At 43.6% G+C, this 21896-nt stretch overlaps 2 protein-coding genes across 8 annotated transcripts in view; one reads left to right on the top strand and one right to left on the bottom strand.

Annotated features, from left to right (window-relative positions):
- Nucleotides 1-18659, bottom strand: part of VDAC3 (voltage dependent anion channel 3) — a 45474-nt gene extending 26815 nt beyond the window's left edge. For 2 of the 5 annotated variants that reach the window (XM_073325039.2, XM_073325037.2), the window contains exons 1-2: nt 18357-18659; nt 15210-15283 (exon numbers count right to left, since the gene is read on the bottom strand). Coding sequence is in view for 1 of the 5 variants with exons in the window: in XM_073325037.2 (XP_073181138.2) it covers nt 15210-15276 (67 nt within the window). In the remaining 4 variants the exon portion in view is untranslated. Of the gene's footprint in view, nt 1-5478; nt 5562-5735; nt 5840-15209; nt 15284-18356 lie in introns of those variants that run through there. The other 3 variants (XM_073325040.2, XM_073325038.2, XM_073325041.2) reach the window with 3 other exon arrangements.
- The window catches only part of DKK4 (dickkopf Wnt signaling pathway inhibitor 4), a 30904-nt gene continuing 15102 nt past the window's right edge, over nt 6095-21896 (top strand). For 2 of the 3 annotated variants that reach the window (XR_012156278.2, XM_073325050.2), the window contains exons 1-5: nt 6095-6501; nt 13638-13789; nt 13879-14063; nt 14926-15076; nt 17859-18005. Coding sequence is in view for 1 of the 3 variants with exons in the window: in XM_073325050.2 (XP_073181151.1) it covers nt 13953-14063; nt 14926-15076; nt 17859-18005 (409 nt within the window). In the remaining 2 variants the exon portion in view is untranslated. Of the gene's footprint in view, nt 6603-13637; nt 13790-13878; nt 14064-14925; nt 15077-17858; nt 18006-21896 lie in introns of all 3 variants that reach the window. The other variant, XR_012156279.2, reaches the window with a different exon arrangement.

Raw genomic sequence — 21896 nt, 5'->3', positions numbered from 1 at the left:
ACTTTTCTGCAGGTATAACTGCATCTACACTAGGGATTTTGCTGCCATAGCTATATATTCATCAGGGATGTGATCTCTTCCCCCCACCTCACTTAACTGAAGTAGCTATATTGGTAAAACTTTCTAGCTTAGACCAGGCCTTCGAAAAGCTAGAGCAATATGTGCTGCAGACAACATGGGAAGATTTGATGCTGATAAAATGTAAACGGTTACACAAAGGGAGAGGAAATAAAGCAGCAGAGACACAAAATGGAAGGCCATAACTAAGTTGCAGTCACATTAAACAAGTTTATTTTCACATTCTTTTTTTCCACATCACTAACCACCTACAGTAGCCACAGAAGAAACGTGGTCTTGTTTTTAGAGACTGTAGTGATAGCTGATCAATGAAAACACTGTGGCACACAATAAGAACTCTGCTACTATCAACTGCAATATTGTAATGCTGCATTTCAATCAGTATGGAGGATTAATCTCTGAGTCATGAAAATACAGGCTTCTATTCATACTATAAGTAAGCATTTTCAGGGTGAGAGGTAAGCAAGAGAGTTATCAAAAGGATCAAATTTTAGATTGACATTTCCTTTATTCCTGTATGTTTTCAGCACTTATCAAATTTAATGTAACACATATATGGATTTCAGCTTCCCAAAAAATTTTAAAAAGTCAATATTTATATTTCCACTGCAATTCCCTCTCCCAGCAAAGTCCAAAAGGCAACGTGAATACCTGGCGGCTGTTGACATAAGAAATTCTTATTTCCACACTGAAGAGTGCCTACATTTACCCGATAAAGTTTTGTAGTGAAATTATTAGACTTGTTGGAATTAAATCAAACATTTTCTCCATTAAACTTCATCAGACAGTTGTAGCAGCTCGGAAACAAAAAACAGCTTTGTGCGTGCAACCTGCAGCAGCTTAGGACTCAAAACACCTCTCAGACTTTGCTCAAAGAGGAAGAAATACCATTTTTTTTTTTGGGGGGGGGGGGGTTGTCAGTGTCAAATTAATAACATCCATCCAAAATACTGAAAAAGTAGTCATACTGTCTTTATTAAAGATATCAGTATTCTGCATCTTGCAAGGGCAGAAACACCCTTTGGGAAAGTAGCAGTAGTACTTTCAGAATGAATAAGGTTTTCTAGACACTGGTTTTGAATGAGCAATCAAAATGAACTAAAAATTCTTTCGGCGTCCCAGCAACGTGAATCCAGGGATGATCATCTACCAGTGGGAGGAGGAAGAGGGAGAAAAGTCATCTGCCTGCACTACAACACAGGCATATCTATTGAGTGTGTGATTGTAGTATCACATGCTAGACTGTGTCACTCAGCGTGCCAGGGTAGATAAAAAAATCAATTATTTTTACTTTTTTTAAAAATCAATTTTTTTGATAAATGCTTTTTGAGGAGAAAAAGAGTTTTAATTAAGATGCATTATAGCTCAATGATATCTTGAATATGGATTATAAATTCTAATTCTATAGTATGAGATGATACATTCATGTAATGTTGAAGAAAAAGTTTTGTAAATGAGTTCCAATAGTTCATGGATTAGGGACCCCATTTTATGGGGTTCTAGGGACTTCTGTATAGATTATTTAGGTTAATCTATCTACCCACCCAATGGGACCCAGTGCTCAGTCTAGAAGATACCATCAGAGATGCTTAGTTTTGCAGTTCTCAAACTGTCCATTTGGGTCTCCAGAGATAAAAACATTTTTGCTGTTAACAAGCATGTTAAGTAAGTAAGTAAGTAAATAAATAGAGGTGAGAAACAACAGACCTCAACCCTATTGTCCCTCTGCAAATTTGTGTACACAGAGTCAATCCCTTACCTCTCTCTAAAAGGGCAAAGTTTCAAAATGTTCAACGAATAGAAGATTGTTGGGGGCGGAATAGATCTGGACAAGGAGAAGTCATCTGGAGATAAATGTGAGAAGGGAGGGACAGGCAGTAGAAACAAAAGTGAAATTGTTGGAGCAGCATATTCCAGAAGTTTTGAGGTCTTCCTGAGTGTAGTCTTCACTGATTTGAGATCTACCATACCATTCTCTCACTAGAAGGGAAAACCTATAATGGCAGCAGTCTGTAAAAGAAACCCAGTTAGGGAATATTTTAATGAAGTTCCTCTACAAGTGGGTGAGACAGGCATGTGTGCAAAATGCAAACAGTGCAACAAAGAAATGCAAGGCCTTGTTGCCCGAATGAAACAACATCATGAGAAGTGTTCCTTCTCAGGACAAAGCTGTGTTGAAGATGATGAAAGGAACATGTCTGAACATGCAGGATCTTCAGGTTGGTAAACTTTTTTATTTCATACTTCTTTCTTAAGGACTACCTGTCTTCCTTCTGGACTATTTTTGAATTCTCATGTTTGAGCAGAACATATAGTTGTTACTCTATGGTACTATTATTTTAGATGCATTTGTGATAAAAAAAATAGCTGAAATAGGCAGATCTTCCTTTTACAATTTCACCTTTAAAGTACTACTGAGTGTCAGCGAATGCAATGAGTAATACTAAATGAGCAGTATGATAATAATAATTAAATAACTGCATTGACTTATTTTGTTTAGGAGAATCCATCCTCAACATACAGGATTTTGAAGACTATCCACCTTCAAGATAACTGTCATTTTCTATTAACTATAGTTTCAGAGTTAACTGCCAATGATAGTGTTTCAGTCACATCATGTATGTCACATAGCCACAGTATACCACCTGTAGCAAAAAGAAAAAAAACACTCCATCATCCAGAAGCAACCATAGATAAGTTTGTGATAAGAACCAGCAGATTACAAAAAGAGGTAATTGATGAAAAAATTGCCTGGTTTGTTTATGCAACAAACTCTCCTTTCCGTATGATTGAGAACCCACACTTCATTAACATGGTTCAGTCATTAAGACCAGGATACAGTCCACCCAACAGCGCAGATGTCGCAAGCAAATTGCTGGATAAAGGCTATGAAAGAGAAATTGAACAGTGTGCAAAATGTCTAGAGGGTAAAATTGTTAACCGGAATCTTGATGGGTGGAACAATCTCCACAATGATCCTGTTGTATGTGCTTGTGTGACAACAGACGAAGGGAACGTCTTCCTTACAGAAACAATTGATACATCAGGAAATGCGCACACAGCAGAATACTTACAAGCAGCAGCAGTAAAAGCTATAACAAACTGTGAAAATAAATTAAAACGTCTAGTACGCAGCTTGGTCACAGACAATGCTGCAAATGTATCCAAGATGAGAAGAAATCTAGGAGAGTGTGAAGAGAGTCCCAAGCTAACAATATGGTTGCAGTGCTCATTTGATGCACCTCCTAGCCAAAGACTTCAGTGTTCCAGAAATAAAGGCTAACGTTGTTGAAATTGCAAACTACTTCCGTAACAATCACTTTGCAGCAGCTGCTCTGAAAAGAGTGGGAGGAACCAAGCTAACTCTGCCACAAGACGAGCGATGGAACTCAGTAATGGACTGTTTTGAGCATTATATCAAGAACTGGCCTAATCTGATGACACTTTGTGAATAAAATCGTGAAAAAACAGATTACACAGTCACAGCCGAAGTTCTCAACATTGGGCTTAAGAGAAATGTTGAACTCATGTGGAGTACCCTGAAGACTATTTATGAAGCCTTGAACAAAATGCAGGGGAACAGCTGTTCTATTGCTGACGCTGTTGAAATTTGGAAGGAACTAAGTGAGATCTTAAATAGAGAAATAAGTTAAATTACAAGCATTAAAAAAAACAGATGGGACAAGCACTATCTCCAGCTCATTTTCTTGCAAATATTCTCAATACTAATACCAGGGTCAAACCTTAACTGCTGAAGAAGAGCAGTTGGCTATGACATGGACATCCAGCAGTTGTGCCTCCATAATGCCAACTATAATAAACTTCAGAGCTAAGGGTGAGCCATTCAAGAAGTATATGTTTGCTGATGATGTTTTAAAGAAAGTCACAGCAGTGAACTGGTAGAAGTCACTTAAGCACTTGGATTTAGAGGCTGTTGAAGTGATAATCTCACTTTTAACAGCAGTAGCTTCTTCTGCTGGTGTAGAAAGAATATTTTCTTCCTTTGGACTAATTAACTCCAAATTGAGAAATCGTTTGGGACCTGAAAAAGCAGATTATGAACAAACAGGAAAATGGAGATGAAGTCAACTGAGTTAGCCGCAGAAGCCAATATTTTTAGTTTCTCATATTGTCCTGGCTGACATAGTCGATTTGTTTGTTTTCTTTAAATATTTCATTTAACTATTTTAGTTAAAACAATTTTAACAAAAACAAACCTGATTTTAAAAAAAACCTGAATGTTTAACTAAATTCAAAAATTCATGTGCATGTTGTGTTAAAATATTATGTTTGCTGTTGAAGAAAAAAAATCCAGAATACATAACGTTGTCGTTTTAGTTAAATAAAATAATTTAAATGTCTGTCTAATGACCTTCTCCTCCTAATACAGTATGGCAAGAAAATCCTCCAAATATTAATGATTAACCTGTTGAATTGGAGATAGTTCACCTCCCAATGACTTCATAAATATCTGCTTCAATTACCTTTGATAAACGAAATAACCGAACAATCATTCATTTTCTGGTATAGCTGTAAAGCTAATCTGAAAAAGTTTTCAAAATAAATCACTTAAAAATGTATAGTGTGTACTTTCTAAAAATGAAACCTACATCTATCTCTGAGTTGTGAAGAGTTTGCATTAAGGTTATAACAACCAACAAGAATGCACTTCTATATAAAAAGCTATGATTAAATCAAGTCTTCCTGACTACTGATTTAAATCAAATCCACACTGCAATGTGCCCATCCATATCCCCTGCCACCCTTAAAAGATCAACTAAACCACAGGCAAGCATAGTATCCTAAACTGCTTTTAACACAATTAGAAACAAAAGTTGATAGATTTAAGTTTACATTGTCCTTTAACCAGTAATCAAGGGCAGGAGTCAAAGTCACAGGTGTCACAGTCCAGAAATACCCAAGCAATTTCAGACTGTCTGTGAACAAAACCAGTGGAAACACTGTGAAGAGATATACGTATGTACATGTACACACACACACGTGCGCGCGCGCACACCTTCTGCCCCCAAGACATGGAAATGCAAAAAAGGAAACAGCTCATATTGCTTTGAATGTAACAGCCAAAGCCATCAGTTGCCATGACAGCACCACAAGGTGACTCTGGAGACACCCAGGGCAGGAAATTGTCAGGTCGCAATTGATTTTCTCTAAGACAAAAAGGTTTTCGTTACTGTAAATACATTATACAGACACCAGAGACAGAAACTCACTGAGGCATAAAGTACGTGATGTGCTGTTCAGCAGCGACGTTCACCTCACGCCCCCCTGAGTGTTATACGACCCCAGCCCCCACACGCACCCCGCGCGGGCCCTCCCCGCCCCCAGCCCTCACACGCTATGACCGTATTAAAAGTCTGTTTGCTAAGATGGTTGATTCACCTCCAGTGATCACACAGCTGGGTCTGTTGGGGTCAGGAACATAAGTATTTTGTGTTTCCTCTAACAATTCTAATACTTTCTGGGCCAAGCACTATTCCAAGCACCCCGCGCGGGCCCTCACGCCCCCAGGCCAGACGCTGACCTAGCCGCTCTGATAGCCCGACGGGGTGTGGGAGCGAACAGACCGGGCACCGCCACCGCTCCCGGCTCTACTCGGCTCCCCCAGGCCCCAGCTTCAGACACCCGCCCCCCCGTACCGTAAGGCCGCTGTCTTCTGTCTCTAGACTCAAGCTGAAGGTCTCGCTCTCGCCACGCCTACCTACAGCGCATGCCCAACGCTCCCAGTACCCAATGACGCACACCCGTCGCTCTCCCTTACGTCACCGCGCGTGCGTAGTACCATCCATTCTAATTCCCGTTGAATCCTTTCTCACAGCACTGCAGAACGGCACACACAGACTAGTACTGCGCATGTACTGGCGGTCAGAGACCACAACCGCGCATGCGCGAGTAAAAAGCGCGGAGGACACACAGCGATCTAAAATTCAGAGCACCAGGGCGATGCGGAGGAGCTCGAGTCTCCGCATGCTCTGTTGCCCGAGGTGGGGAGAGGGAGGTGTCCGGCCCCCTCGTCGTTCTCCCAGTAGCGATGCGCTTAGCTCACCCAATCCCTATCGCCCCAGGCCCTGGCGAATCCCCTTGTCTAGCTCGCCGCCATGAGCGGCCTATTGCCATGGCAACCCCCAGCGGGTCGCCCTTCCCAGCGGGGCCCCAGCGAGCGGGAGCCCGGCTCCCCGGGGGCTGCAAACACAGTTGCTGGCGGAGCCGGCCCTGGCTCGCTCAGCTGCCCTTGGGCGGATCGGCTCCGCAGCGGTAACTGGGGCACGGCAGCACGCTGCCGCCACCTGGCCTCTCCGCTGGCGCCGTCCCCGAGGCCGCTCCGGCAGGCCCGGCCCGGCCCGGCCCCGCTCCGCTCCACCCGTGCGTCAGCCCAGCAGTGAGACCCACAGGCCTGCGCCAAGGGTAGGAGTAACTGCTAGCTTCCACCATCTGCGGTGCCCACTTCCCTGAACGCTACAGGCCCAGCCCCTGCTGCAGATGGTCCCAGGCTCCACCTGGAAAAGGTGATTCCATTCCACCCCCCACACCACGTACAAACTCCCCCATGCGTCCCCCCGCAACCTTTTCTCCCAAGCTGGAGCATGAATGCCTCTCACGCAGAGCCCTCCACCATCGTGACACGACCGACCATACTTCCCCCACACACTTTGTTCACACCCCAATGCTCCCCCAACACATCCCTTCCAACACAGAATCCTAGAATATCAGGCGTGGAAAGGACCTCAGGAGGGCATCTAGGCCCCCCGGCTCAAAGCCATTTCTCCCACCTACAAAGTATGTCTCCCCAAAATGTCATCTTCCTTCTGTTACACACAGCCTTCAGCTCCTCCCTTCTCACACTATGACCCTAGTGTCAATCCCATGCATTTAAAAATCATGAATCAGTTTCCCCCGAATAATAGCATTAACTTAAAAATCACAGTGGGTTGTTTAATTATAATTTTGGCCTTTTAATTTGGCTTTTGGGTTCTGAACCTTTACAGTGAACTTGCTTCATATTTTCAGGCCTTTTCCCACAGGTGCTAGGATTGGACACTTGACAATTTTTTAAAAAAAAGTAGACTTTTTTTATTCCAACAGCTGCAGATTGGTCGAGGGGGGGAAGGCCGTAGGGGGAAGAGAACTATCCTCCACTATCTCAAGACTCAAAATTGTGAGTTGGCAACACTCATCCCAGTCACATTTTCCTACACCGCACCTGTCTCATAATCATTGTACAAATTATGGCTGATCATATTGGGATCAAGGAAGGGGGCAGCCAAAGCCCACCCACTGCTAAAGTATTCCCCCCCCCCCCCCAGCTTAAGGGTGGGGGGGCGCCACAGAACCTTGAAAACCAAATAATTACGGGGGACAACTAATGAACAAGAGGGACAGGAGTGTGGTCAAAGGGTCAAACGAAGGGAAGTGGACGGGGACACCGAGCAGAGAACCCCGGACAGCACGCACTGCTCCTCAAAGGCGTCAAGGGAGTCAGTGGATGCCGCCCAGAGGAACTCTGCCTGGAGGCATGAACAGAGGGAGGATCGGAAATAGACCCCCCAGTCACAGAAGCCTCCATCGGCCAACCTCCTCACGCTGGTTTTATAGATGGCCACTTTAGCCAGGGCCAGGAAGAGGTTGACCAAGAGGTCCCGTGACGTAGTGGGGCCACAGACAGGGAGTGCATAGATAAGGAGATGAGGGGAAAAGTGCAACGAAAATCTTAACAAAATATTTGTGAGGAGCCAGAATAGGGGCTGCAGCCTGGTGCACTCCAGGTAGACGTGCGCCAGGGTTTCCCTCATACCGCAAAAGGGGCAGGTGTCCGGGATTGGGGTGAACCGCACCAAGTACACGCCCGTGCTCACGGCCCCGTGAAGGAGCCGCCAACTAATATCCCCGGCGGGCCTTGGGACCAAGGTGGAATATAGGCTGGCCCAGCGGCGCTCCTCACCCTCTAGCGGTGGCAGGAGGTCCTGCAACTTTGTGTCAGGGCGGGACGCGAGAGTGAGGACATGAAGGGAACGGAGCACGAGCTTGTAGAGATGTTTCCTTAGCGTGGTCTGGAAACGGACTACCTGCAGCTTGTGGAACCGGCTCACGGTGAAGGTGGTGGTGGGGTGGTTTTGGTCGGGTCCACGGGGCAGGAGCCTGATGAAATGGTCCCGAGGGCCTGGCGTGGAGGGTGGACGGGGCACACCCTCCCTTAGGACCTGGTCGAGGTAAACCCAAGCAGCGGGCGGCAAAGCGGCCCTCACCTCCTGAGGTACATGCAGGGGAGTACGAGGTTTGGAGAGCCCCATGCGCTGAGCGAGCATCAGGGGATCCAGCCAGTCTCCCCAGTCGTAGTCCAGGAGGTCTCCGACACTGGTGACTTCTGCAGGACCAACCTCTGGCACACCAAGGGGGACTCCGCCACCTGCACACGGAGCTGGGGGTTGTGTAGCAGGGGCTCCGAGAGGAGATCTTCCCCAACCAAGGCCGCCAAGGACCTGGTCGCTGTGAACAGTTTCCAGGTCCGGAGAAGGTCCTGGTAGAAGACCGGCAGCCCGGAGAGGTCTCGCGGAAGACCTCTCAGATGGAGATAAAGGAGCTGCCAGTCATATCGGAGCCCTCGGAAGCAGCGCAGGAAGGCGTGCGCCAGTACGCTCCATGCCGGACTACCTGCACCATAAAGGAGCCTCTACAGGGCGTGGAGGCGGAAGACATGGACCTGAGTGCGGAGACACTTCAGGCCTTGCCCTCCCTCCTCCAGGGGTAGATGGAGAATCCCTGCAGAGATCCAGTGCAGTCCTGACCAGAAGAACTCCAGAATCAACCTCCAGAGGTTGGCCAGGAAATCTGGGGCCGGGACCAGGGTGTTGAGCAGGTGCCAGAACATGGACAGGACTAGTTGATTAAGCACCAGTGCCCTCCCTCGAAGGGAGAGACACCAGACTAGTCCTGTCCATCTCCGGAGCCGCTCTACCACGCTGCCCTCTAAACCGTGCCAGTTCTCTGGTGGAGACGGATGCGTGGCAGAAAGGTAAACGCCGAGATAGAGCTGCGGACCCACGCTCCACTGGATGGCCTGAAGCGTGGGTGGGTGGGAGGGAGCTCGCCTGCCACCAGACCTCTACCACCAAGCCAGAGCTCTTGACCCAGTTGACCTGGGCAGAGGAGGCTGCCGAGTAAATGCCCTGGCAAGCCTCCACCTGTGCCAAGTCGCCCGGGTCCTGGACCACAAGGAGCACATCATCGGTGGATACCAACAGGACCAGCCGCAGCTCTGGCTCCTGCAGCGCCAACCCCATCAACCTCCTGCTGAGGAGACAGAGGAAGGGCTCGATCGCCAGAGTGTACAGCTGGCCCGAGAGGGGGCACCCCTGCCATACTCCTCGCCTGAAGCCGACTGGTTCGGTCAGGGTCCAGTTGAGCCTGACCAGACACTCTGCAGAGGCGTACAGCACCTGGATAAAACCCACAAACTGGTGTCCAAAGCCAAACGCTCGCAGAGTGCTCAGAAGATACCCGTGATCCACCCTGTCGAACGCCTTCTCCTGATCCAGGGACAGGAGGGCGAACGACAGACCGTCCCTACACCCAAGTTCCAAGAGGTCCCGGACCAGATACAGGTTGTCGAAGATGGTGCGGCCCGGGACGGTGTAGGTCTGATCTGGGTGGATCACGTCCGCCAGCACGGACCCTAGCCGCAGTGAGATGGCTTTTGCTACGACCTTGTAGTCCGTGCTGAGGAACGAGAGGGGACGCCAATTTCATAAATCGCGGAGGTCCCCCTTCTTCGGCAATAAGGCAAGCACGGCTTGCTTACACGAAAGAGGGAGGACCCCGCTCTGCAAAGACTCGGCCCAACGGTGACACTGGGATGTTGTACTATAAAATTGCAGTATTTCTGAATGCCTCTGTGTGACTATGAATCCCATCCTAGCTGCCATGGGTGGTGTCACATCCTCCTAGAACAGATACAATGGGGAATAGTTAGAATTCAACAATCCTATTCTGGTGCAAACCCCTTGGAACAGTAGGTGAGCTAAAGCTTAGGAAAAAGAGTTTTACCCTACCCTTTTTCAGAGAGGGAGGAAAGTAGGAGCAGTGGAAATTTACCAGGAGCAGTACAGGGGGACCAGTCAGGGGGTCAAATAAGGAACCACACAGGGGGAACTTGGAGCAGGAGAGGGGAAGGGAATGGTCTAGCCTAGGGCCAAGAGGTTGAGCTGGAGGACAAGCTTTCACATTTCAGCAGACAAGCAATGCCCTGCAGCAGGATTTGGACCCCAGGCCAAAGAATGACCGGCAATGGTGAGGAAAAAGCAGGGGAAATAGGTGCAGGGTTTACTATTTTGTTTGATCTGTACTCTTTTGTGCTTTATATGATTAAATAAAAGAACAACTGTGAGAGACTCTGGGCAAAGAGTCAGATGTGTTACATGCTAACACATTTACAAGCCTCGTGAGAGAGTTAAAATGGTAAACTACAAGGTCACACCTGAGGGTGGAGTTCTGGGAGAGAATGTTTAAGCTTCTGAGGTATCTTGGGGTTCAGCACCGGTACTGGAGGCCAAAGGGGTTCCATTTCCATGAAAGAGTAGCAGGGTGAAAGTCAGTGCCCAGGAAATGTGCCAGAGAAGGACAAAGGGAGGAAACAGTAGTGCAGCCTGCTGAGACCCAAGAAAGCTTATACCTGGGGACCCACAGTGAGCAAACACAAGGGGCTGCTTGGCTAGGATTTGTGACACAAGAAGACTACTGCACATGTAGAAGGGTTGTTTGATGGCTCAGAGCCATGGTAACACTTTTACACCAGTCTCCCTTCAAGCTGCCAGTGTAGAGAGTATGACCAAAACTTAACCCTTATAAAGTTTTTCCTAATCCCTTACCTAAATCCCCTTTGCTGGACATTAAGCCCGGTACCTCTTGTCCTATCTTTAAGGGACACTTCTTTATAACAGCATTTAGCATATTTGAAGTCTCATCAGATCATCCCCACAGTCTTCTTTTCTCAAGCCTAAACATGCCCAGTTTTTTTAAACCTTTCCTCATTGGTCAGGGTTTCTAAATCTTTTATCATTTTTGTTGCTCTCTTCTGGACTCTCTCCATCTTAACTGAATGAAAAAGGCATACACATGCCTAATGTAATAAGCCACATTATACTGTTACCCTGGCCCTTCTACAACCCCTCCAAATTGTGTGTTACTCAGACTCATGTCACATCTAAGCTTAAATTGTAAACTATTTGAAGTACTGACTTTGATTTCTATGACTAACACACTTTTGAAAAATTACAATAAATATCTCCTGTAATTTTGTCTGCTCATCAATGTCTCCCTTTCATCTGTTACCTCAATAAAGATTTCCTGTAAATTACTGCCAGGGAATTACTTACCCTAGTAACTTTGATTGTTTAAACTTGGTTTTTTTTCCCCTCCAAATCAGTTTTATATTTCTCTTAAACTATTTGAGTCAGGAGTCATAATTATACTTGCTTTAATCTACATGAACAAGAGCAGATATAAATCTAGAGATTGTTACATAGGCGGTGTAGTGGAATGTGGATGTGGGATATTTAATGGAAGGAAGTCTATCACTTGGGAAATATTCCTCCAGAAATACAGCACAGATATGGAAGGTGTTCAGAAATTCTCCCACCTTTGATCTAGCACTGATGCAGCTACACTAGGACTAAACCAGTAGCATGAGAATTGCTAAAAATTCTGTGTAGATAAGGCTACACAGTCCTTGCCAGCCAGACTTGGGTACACTGGGAAAAGGGACTGCCTTGTGCTGCTGCAATTACTGTGACAGCTCTAAGTGGGTGGGTGAGGAAGAGCGAAGTAATGCAGAAGAGCCTCTTTCTTGCCCCAGTGGCTGGAAGCTATTGCTAAAGTGGAAGATTATATGGAAGAGTGGCAGGAATGCTCAAAAGCTGGTGGTGTGTGAAAGGAGGGAAGCTAGGTAGGGCAGAATTAAATTGTGGGTTGGAGCTGGGGAAATAAAAATAAAGCATCTTAAAAAAGGCAAAAGATTTGACCCCTTTTCTTTCCCTGTTCTCACTACTGATGTTCTTAAAAGGGATCTGTGCTGTTCCAGAGGACTAGTGTGTTTCTAACAGGGAACAAGAATTGACCATGGGGAAGCCACTTGTGAAGGAACAAACACAGCTCACTCAGGAAGAAGAGTTCCCCTAAAATAAAACTGCACCCATTCCAGCTATCATTTAATTTCTTTGTGATAAATGTAGGTTTGTGATATAAAAAGGATGATGGTCTAAATTATTTGGGGGGGCTACTTCCTAGGAAAACTATCACTTTATTCAAGTATAGTAAATAGCATGGCTAGTATCTAAGGCAGACAAAATTTAAAAACTGCTTTTGACAATACAGCAGAGGCAAACACCATTTATATAACTCTGTGAGCAAAGCCCTGTACAAACATTAACTGTTTAATATATCCTTATTACATTATTCTGAAGGGGTGTTTTAATAATGGAGAAACAGAGGCAAAAAGCCACAGAGAAAGTGAATGGTAGAGCCAGTGTTTGAACTCAGGAATTCTTGACTCCCAGCCCTGTGCTCATGCCTCCCTTTGATAGCCAAGTTGCAATAGGACTCAGGAGAAATTATTTATGTCCTACATAAATGTCCTACATACTGCATTAATGGCATAATAAGCAGATCCTGTCAACACTCCAAGTTAATATGAAACGTACAATGATAAAAACAGTAGGTAGCTTATTCTTTTTCTAACTTTAAAACATTACGACAGAGTAGCTTAAGGCACACATGTAGGCTTCCCACTTCCAATCTGTCCTAGGTGATGTTTCAACATGACAACTGATTGGCAAAGTTCTGAGTGAGCGAAAAAGACTTTTCTGATTGGAGATACTTAAGGCATGTCAAATTCTGCAAGTAATCAGCTATAGATCTGTAATCCAGTTCCAATTATTTCAAGTTAAGGCAATGTGATACAGATGACAATCAAATTTTGTGAAGATAAATATTCTGTGATTTTACTACTAGTATAAACCTCCCGCAACTTGGAGTCAGGATCAAAGCAGATACATATCCTAGTTTTCAGAATGAACACTAGCTTCAAACAGCTTTGTTCCACTACAGGAAGCAGGAAAGCTTTCCCAAACAGATATTTGACTCGAGCAGGAATTATTTTGGCAGCTGCCTTGAACCAAGTGATAATTGTGACTGGATGCCAGAGCTAACCAGACAGTTTCCTCTATACTCCCACCATACCAGGGATAAATAAATGTTTAGTAATTGGCAGACTGGCCAACATGAATCACTCTTTCTTGGAGCACAATTAGCTGTCAAAATAGATCTTAGAAAAAAAAATTTTGCAAAGGGATTATGGAGGGTAGGAAATGCAGGTGATTTGCAGTGTCTGCCTTTGATACAAACATCCTGCTCCTCTACTGTCCCTTTGAACTAACTTTGATATGCAATAATTAGGAGTGGCTCAGCCCCTGAGGAGAGGTGGCTGCTGCTGCTGCCCTACCTCCTTGCTCGTTTTATTGAATCCTTGTTTTGAACTATTGATCAAACAGATTTGAAGAGATTTGTTGAAGTCTGTGTGGGCTGAAGAGGAAGGAAGTGAGGAGAGGAGGGGATGGAAAGGACAGCAAACTTGGCTATAAATACCCCAGGAAGGACAGAGCTCCTCTCCACAGATTTTCCTCTTCGGCTAGAGATGTAAAATGTAAGAAAAGGACTTTTATTCAAGAATTTTTCTTTAAAAAGATTTACAAATATCCCATATTTGCTGAATCCGTGTTGCTTGTTTTCAAGCTTCAGCATATCTTAGACAACAGTGCTAAGCGCACCAGACCTCACGGGGGAAACCAGATCAACCTGCCTGAAGAATGGTGGCAGTCTTGCTGCTGGGGCTCAGCTGCATCTGTTCCCCATTGGTAGCCCTGGTCCTAGACTACAACAGCATCAAGAGTTCAGCTGAAGTGCAGGGCACCAGAAAGGTGAGAGCTCTGGGGGTCAGTTGGAGACCTGAATTGAATTTTCAAGGGTGAAATGATCTCAAAATATTAGTAATATTCTGCAAAAATCGCATGATTAATTTCAGTTTTTAAATAGAAGGGTTACAATTGCTTGGAATAGTGCTTGGCCCAGAAAGTATTAGAATTGTTAGAGGAAACAAAAAATACTTATGTTCCTGACCCCAACAGACCCAGCTATGTGATAACTGGAGGTGAATCAACCATCCCAGCAAACAGAATTTTAATATGGTCATAGCTGTTGTGTATTTCTAAATTGGAAACATTTTAAAAATGGAAAAATGTGTCCCTTTGGGAGAAGGGGAATGATATCAAGATTTCACCCTCTTAAAATATAAATGAAGTCAGAGCAAGTGATGGCCTGTCAGCACTGATCAGCTCTTCAGCAGAGCACTATGCTCTAAAATGCACTGAGTGCAAGATGGGGTGAGCAAAGGCTGCTAGAGTTCTAATCTTGATTTGGGAAGTGATTTGCTGTGTAACATTAGGCTAGTTACACTACTGACACATATAATAAACACAAACGTGCACAAACTGCTGCTTTAAAAAACATGTCAGTTTTAACATGCTGTTTCTGTTACTTGCTGAAGATCAGAACTGTGCTGGTCCCAATACAGGACAGAGAGGTGTAGACCTTTGTCCTCGAGAGCTCCCAATCAAATGGGAGATCACAGACCAGACCCAAGAAAGATTATTCCAGAAATAACATGTTGGACTGATCAATGAAGGGGGCAGTAGGGGTGTGTGTGTGTGTGCACGCGCTACTCTAAGTATTGCTGATTTACAGCATTTTCCCCTTCTGAGGAAAGTTATTTTTAATTTGTAGAGCTCACAGTGCATAACAGACCAGGACTGTAATGCTAGCAAATTCTGCCTCAAGCATGAAGATGAAGCGTCCTTCTGTGTTACCTGTCGTGGGTTACGACGAAGATGCAAGCGTAATGCTATGTGCTGCCCAGGGACTATTTGTATAAATGGTAAGCAATAATCATCTGGTGTCTGTGTTATTTAAAGGTTGGCAGAGATTAGAACTACATGATTATAATCTATATGGTCTAAACACAGAAGTGGTTGGTGCCTGTTTTAAAAATTTTCCTGGTTTTCCCTTACCTCCTGCTAACGTTGAGATCATCGAACTCTCCAGCATTTCTTTAAAACAAGCAACTATCTTTACCATGAGGCATCTGTAAAATAACAAAGTAATAAAAGTCCTATACATGCATCTGAACACATGTCAAACAGGGAAGTTGATAGTAACGAGTTAAAATTGGTAGTTAGGAACGGCACACAATTCATAAAAGCTAAAGGTATCAATTTGGGGGGGGGGGGGGGGGGGGGGAGGAGGAGAATATCTATGGCCAGTAGGGTTAAATACAATCAGAAGGAATTCTTTAAATATATCAGGAATAAATTAAATCTGAACAATTTCATCGGTCTGAAATTAGATAAGGATTGTAAAGATATCAATTGCTATACAGAAAAAGGCAAAAGTATTCAATAATAATTCTGTTTGGGGAAAGTACAGTAGAACCCTCAGTTACAAACGCCGCAGGAATAGACAGGTTGTTCGTAACTCTGAACAACACGTTATGGTTGTTCTTTCAAAAGTTTACAATTGAACATTGACTTTATAAAGTTTTGAAACTTTACTACGCAGAAGAAAAATGCGTCTTTTAATCATTTAATTTAAATGAAACAAGCACAAACACAGTTACCTTACCGTGTCAAATCTTTTTGTTTAAACTTTTCCTTTATTTTTCTAGTAGTTTATGTTTAACACAGTACTGTATCAGTGTGTTTTGGGTTTTTTTTTATGGTCTCTGCTACTGCCCGATTGTGTAATTCCGGTTCCAAAATAGGTGTGTGGTTGACCAGTCAGTTTCTAACACTGGGGTTTGTAACTCTGAAGTTCTACTATAGTACAATGATGTTTTAATATATTACAGTGATAAGACGACATGTTAACATCCTCACTATTCCACCAGTAAGTAGGAACAGAAACTATTAAATATTTTTAAAATCATCAGGACTGGATAATCTGCATCCAAGATTAGAGAATTGCCAGAGTTCTCTGAATCATTAATATTGATTTAACAAATCTTGTTTAGAAAGGGTAACTGTGATGATCAGGAATAACTATAGGACAGTTAGTCTGACATTAATCCCAGGCAAAGTCATGGAAAGGATTATATGGGATCCAGTTAGTAAAGAATTAAAGGATGGTAGCATAATTGGTCATGATCAACATGGTTTTATGGAAAATAGATCTTAAAAATAATCGTGTGTCTGAAATGACAAGTTGGGTTAATAAAATATATCATGTCAACACAACTATCTTTAATTTCTGTAATGTGTTTGAGTCCCATGTGACATTCTGATTAAAAGTTTAACACTATACAAAAATATGGGCCATATTAAATAGATTAGAAACTAGATTAGCTGACACTAACTAAAGGGGGGATGTTTCTAGTGGGGGTCTCACGGGGATCTGTTCTCAGCCAAATGATATTCAATATCTGTATCTATGATCTGGAAAGAAATGTAAAATCAGTGCTGGTAAAGTTTGCAGATGACACAAAAATTGATGGAATGATAAATAATGATGGGAACAAGTCAGTTATGTAGACCAACATGAATCACTTGGTAGGGTGGGCTCACTTGAACAATGTGTGTTTTAACACAGTCAAATGCAAGGTCACAAACATGTAGAAACAAAGAACATAGGGTCACACCTATAAGATGGGAGACAGTATTCTGGAAGGCAGAGATATTGAAATGGAAGATGCCTTGATCATGGTTTACAACTCCTATATAGAAAAGACTTCTGATAGCGGACAGCTGGCTCTTTAATCTAGCAGAAAAGGCATTACAAAATTCAATGGTTGGAAACTGAAGCTAGATAAATTGGGAGTAGAAATAAGGTGCACATTTTAAGTTAGGCTCATTAACCATTAGAACAACTGACTTAGGGACATGGTGGATTCTCCATCATTTGAAATCTTTAAATCAAGACTGGATGCCTTTCTAAAAGATATGCTATAGCTCCGTGACTCTCAACCTTTCAAGAGAACTGTACCCCTTTCAGGAGTCTGATTTCAGGAGTCTTTCATACCCTCAAGTTACACTTAAAAACTACTTGCTTACAAAATCAGACACAAAAATACAAAAGTCTCACACCACGCTATTACTGAAAAATTGCTTACTTTCTCATTTATATCATATAATTATAAAATAAATCAACTGGAATATAAATATTGTACTTACGTTTCAGAGTATACTATATAGAGCAGTATAATCAAGTCATTGTTTGTATGAAATTTTAGTTTGTACTGACATTGCTAGTGCTTTTTACGTAGCCTGTTGTAACACTAGGCAAATATCTAGATGAGTTTATGTACCCCCTAGAAGACCTCTGTGTACTCCGAGGGGTATGCCTACCCCTGGTTGAGAATCACTGCTATATCACAAACAGAGCTTAGAGGTTTCATGCAGAAGTTACTGGGTGAGAATTTATGGTTTGTTACGTAAAATGTCAAACTAAGGTGATCATAATGGTCCCTTTTATCCTTAAAATCTACGCAGGTATGAACCTATAAAAGCATGATGTATGAGGGAGGGAGACAGAAGGCAATTGGATCCATTTTCACATCCGGAATAAAAGATCATTTGTTGTCTCAAAGCAGCAATGTCGCCATCCTCCCTCTCCCCCCCCCCCCCCCCGTTTCTGTCCAAAATTACAACCTTCCACCTTTACACCAGATGTTTGCAGCCAGACTGAAGAGGTTACCCCAACAGAAGGAAGAAAGACTGAGGAACAGGATGGTTCTGATTCAAAAGGGACAACTCAACACCAGATCCAAGAAAACAACTCTAAAAAAGGACTTGTCAAATCTCCAAGCCATAAAGGTAAAATGGGCTTAAAAGCAGGGAAATAATTATATTCAATCTTGGAGGAGAAATATATTCCAGATTAGAAAAGTAAAATTATACGGAGGCATGTGTATGTAATCTTCCATTAGGAAAAGGAGGAGACCCCTAGCATTCTATTACGTAAAGCAAACAAACAGATGGGTCCCAGCATGTTTTAAAATTATGCACTGAGAATAACCGCATTACTTCCTACATGGAAGTTATAATAATGCCAATCACAGAATTAGGTGTTTTGAGTATTAAATCATCAGGAATTATGTTAAAACAAATGCAGAGAACAATAATCCCCATAAAATCTTTTCCGTAAAAATATAAACTGTTACTTACTAGATTTGGATACAGTGTTGCAGCCACATCGGTCCCAGGATATTAGAGACACAAGGTGGGTGAGGTAACTTCTTTTATATTCAAGCTCTTTGTAAACTCGTCTCTCTCACAAACAGAGGTTGGTCCAATAACATATTACCTCATCCACATGGTCTCTTTACTCACTAGGAATATTTTGACTAGATTCTGGACCCCGCTCTGGTGATGCAAAACTTGATGAAGCAAGCCTTCTGGCTGTTATCTGGAAATTCCCTTTTCATCAGGAAAAGCAGCTCTCTGCCACCCCCGGTGTGCCACTGGCATAGGGGGCAGAGCTGGAATGTCCTTATTCCAAGGCTATTCCCAGCTTTCGACCACCTTTTGAGCTAGGGACAGCCAAGTTCAAATTATTGCAGCCTTTGGGCCCCCGGACAGTTCTAGAATCCAGGTACCAAACCTGAAGTACAACTACCTTGGTGTCCCTCTCCATCCCCGGCTGCACTAAGTGCAGCATGGAATCTGGATCGACTTAGCAATTTACACTGTGCTCATTACAAATCACCTGTCATAAGACAGAAAGCAACTCTGCTAGTTATAGCAAACTAGCAAAGGTGTGTGGGGGCGGGAGGGGGAGAAAGAGGTCAGGCTTTGTTAAAAGAACATTCAGCAATGTGCCATTCTCCATTTATTTAAATTGCGAGTGCTAGTACTTGCTCAGAATAAACATTGTTAGATTAGTTTCTTATTTGTAAATTTTCTAACATAGGTTATTGCCAGGATGTAAGTTCATTTTAGGATACCACTCTTTGGGGCTGTCTTCACATTGTTTGCATTTAATAATAGATAATACCTAGCTGCTATGTTGTGCTTTTCATCAGATTTCAAAGCACTTAATAAAGGTCAGTATCAGTATCCCCATTTTACAGGTAACGTTATAGGAATATCTCTAAATGCAAGAAACTAAATATGTAACCTTAATATTACATTAACAAATAAGACAGGGAATACAAAAGTTAAAATTCATATAACAACATTAACCTAGGGAAACTGACATTATTAGAAAAGGATCAAACAGAACCAAAGCAGCAGAGGGCAATAAGGTCTCAAAGAGCTCAAAGAAAAGGAGTACTTGTGGCACCTTAGAGACTAACCAATTTATTTGAGCATGAGCTTTCGTGAGCTACAGCTCACTTCATCGGATGCATACCGTGGAAACTGCAGCAGACTTTATATATACACAGAGAATATGAAAAAATACCTCCTCCCACCCCACTGTCCTGCTGGTAATAGCTTATCTAAAGCGATCATCAGGTGGGCCATTTCCAGCACAAATCCAGGTTTTCTCACCCTCCACCCTCCCACACAAATTCACTCTCCTGCTGGTGATAGCCCATCCAAAGTGACAACTCTTTACACAATGTGCATGACAATCAAGTTGGGCTATTTCCTGCACAAATCCAGGTTTTCTCACATCCCCCCCACCCCCATACACACACAAACTCAGTCATTATGCAAGGTAGCCTGTGTTCTCTTGTTTTTTCCTACCCCCCCTCCCCAGATGTTCTGGTTTAACTTGGATTTAAACTTGGAGAGTGGTCAGTTTGGATGAGCTATTACCAGCAGGAGAGTGAGTTTGTGTGTGTATGGGGGTGGGGGGATGTGAGAAAACCTGGATTTGTGCAGGAAATAGCCCAACTTGATTGTCATGCACATTGTGTAAAGAGTTGTCACTTTGGATGGGCTATCACCAGCAGGAGAGTGAATTTGTGTGGGGGGGCGGAGGGTGAGAAAACCTGGATTTGTGCTGGAAATGGCCCACCTGATGATCACTTTAGATAAGCTATTACCAGCAGGACAGTGGGGTGGGAGGAGGTATTTTTTCATATTCTCTGTGTATAAATAAAGTCTGCTGCAGTTTCCACGGCATGCATCCGATGAAGTGAGCTGTAGCTCACGAAAGCTCATGCTCAAATAAATTGGTTAGTCTCTAAGGTGCCACAAGTACTCCTTTTCTTTTTGCGAATACAGACTAACACGGCTGTTACTCTGAAACCTGTCAAAGAGCTCAGTTATTCATAAAGCTCAAAAGAACTATTACTACTATTAATTATTCGTACTATATTAGCATATGCTAGGTCTGAAATTGCAAACACTTATGCATGTGCTTAAATGGTTGTAGGAATGGGGCCATAGAGAGGAAACAATCTCTTTCTCAAGGAGCTTACAATTTAAGAGTAAATCACAAATAGGCATATATGGAAAGAGAGAACTTAGGAAAGGGAGAGTTAGGTTACTCAAATACATTCTTGTCTTCCACTCTATTCCACGCTAATTAGGCATCAACTGGAGTATTTTGTCCTGTTCTGGGCACCACATTTCAGGAAAGATGTGGACAAACTGGAGAAACTCCCAAGAAGAGCAGCAAAAATGGTTACAGGTTTAGAAAACATCACCTATGAGGGAAGACTGAAAACATGGGGTTTGCTTAGTTTGGAGAAGACAGAAGGGGGAAAGGATAACAGTTTTCAAGTATGTAAAAAGGTTGTTACAAGGAAGACGGAGAAAAATTACTCTCCTTAATCTCCGAGGACAGGACAAGAAGCAAAGGGCTTAAATTGCAGCAAGGGAAGTTTAGGTTGGACATCAGGAAAAACTTCCTGTCAGTGCAGTTAAGCACTGGAATAAATTGCCCAAGGAGGGTGTGGAATCTCCAACATTAGCGATTTTTAAGAGCAGGTTAAATAAACACCTGTCAGGGATGGTCTAGATCAGTGCTACTCAAAGTGGTGGTCCGCAGACCGGTGCCGGTCCGTGAGCCATCGGCTACTGGTCTGCACGCACATTGGAAAAAAAAATTGCCAGTCCCCCACATCAGATAGTTTGAGAAGCACTCGTCTAAATAATACTGAGTCCTGCCATGAGGGCAGGGGACTGGACGAAATGACCTCTCAAGGTCCCTTCCAGTCCTATGATTCTATAGACAGGTTATGTGTGCAATCTGTAGACAGTGCAGCTTTTTCTTTTTAAAATATTAGACAAAAACAGAGCCATAGTAGTAGTTGTAGCTTCCATTATCAGCTGGTAATGTTCCACAGGCACCCCACTAGCTGCTAATTTCTTTGGTGAATAAAGCAGAGAGATTTCAAAATGGTAAAACTGGGAGGGATTAGGAGCCCAAAGATCTTTTTCAATTAGAAAAATAATCCCCATATGAAGGAAGATTCTTGCAAGCCTTGTCCACAGTTATGACTGACATGTAACCCATTAGCATGCCTGCTGATTTTTAAGCTGGAAGATCAGCTAGAGCAGGGCTGAGCAAATGTTTTGGCCCAAGGGCCACATCTGAGTATGGAAATTGTATGGCGGGCCATGAATGTTCATGAAATTGAGGGTTGGGGTGCCAGAGGGAGTGAGGGCTCCGGCTGGGGGTGTGGGCTCCGGGCTGAGACAAAGGGGTTCGGAGGGCAGGAGTTTGGGCTGTGGGAGGGAGTCGGCCGTGCCGGCTCTGGGCGGCGCTTATCCCAAGCAGCTCCCAGCAGCAGAATGTCCCCCACTCTGGCT

This window comes from Lepidochelys kempii, chromosome 26 (genome assembly GCF_965140285.1).
Source record: "Lepidochelys kempii isolate rLepKem1 chromosome 26, rLepKem1.hap1, whole genome shotgun sequence".
Taxonomy (NCBI): Eukaryota; Metazoa; Chordata; order Testudines; family Cheloniidae; genus Lepidochelys; species Lepidochelys kempii.
Note: the sequence above shows the minus strand (reverse complement) of the source record. Positions and strands in the feature narration are given on the sequence as shown.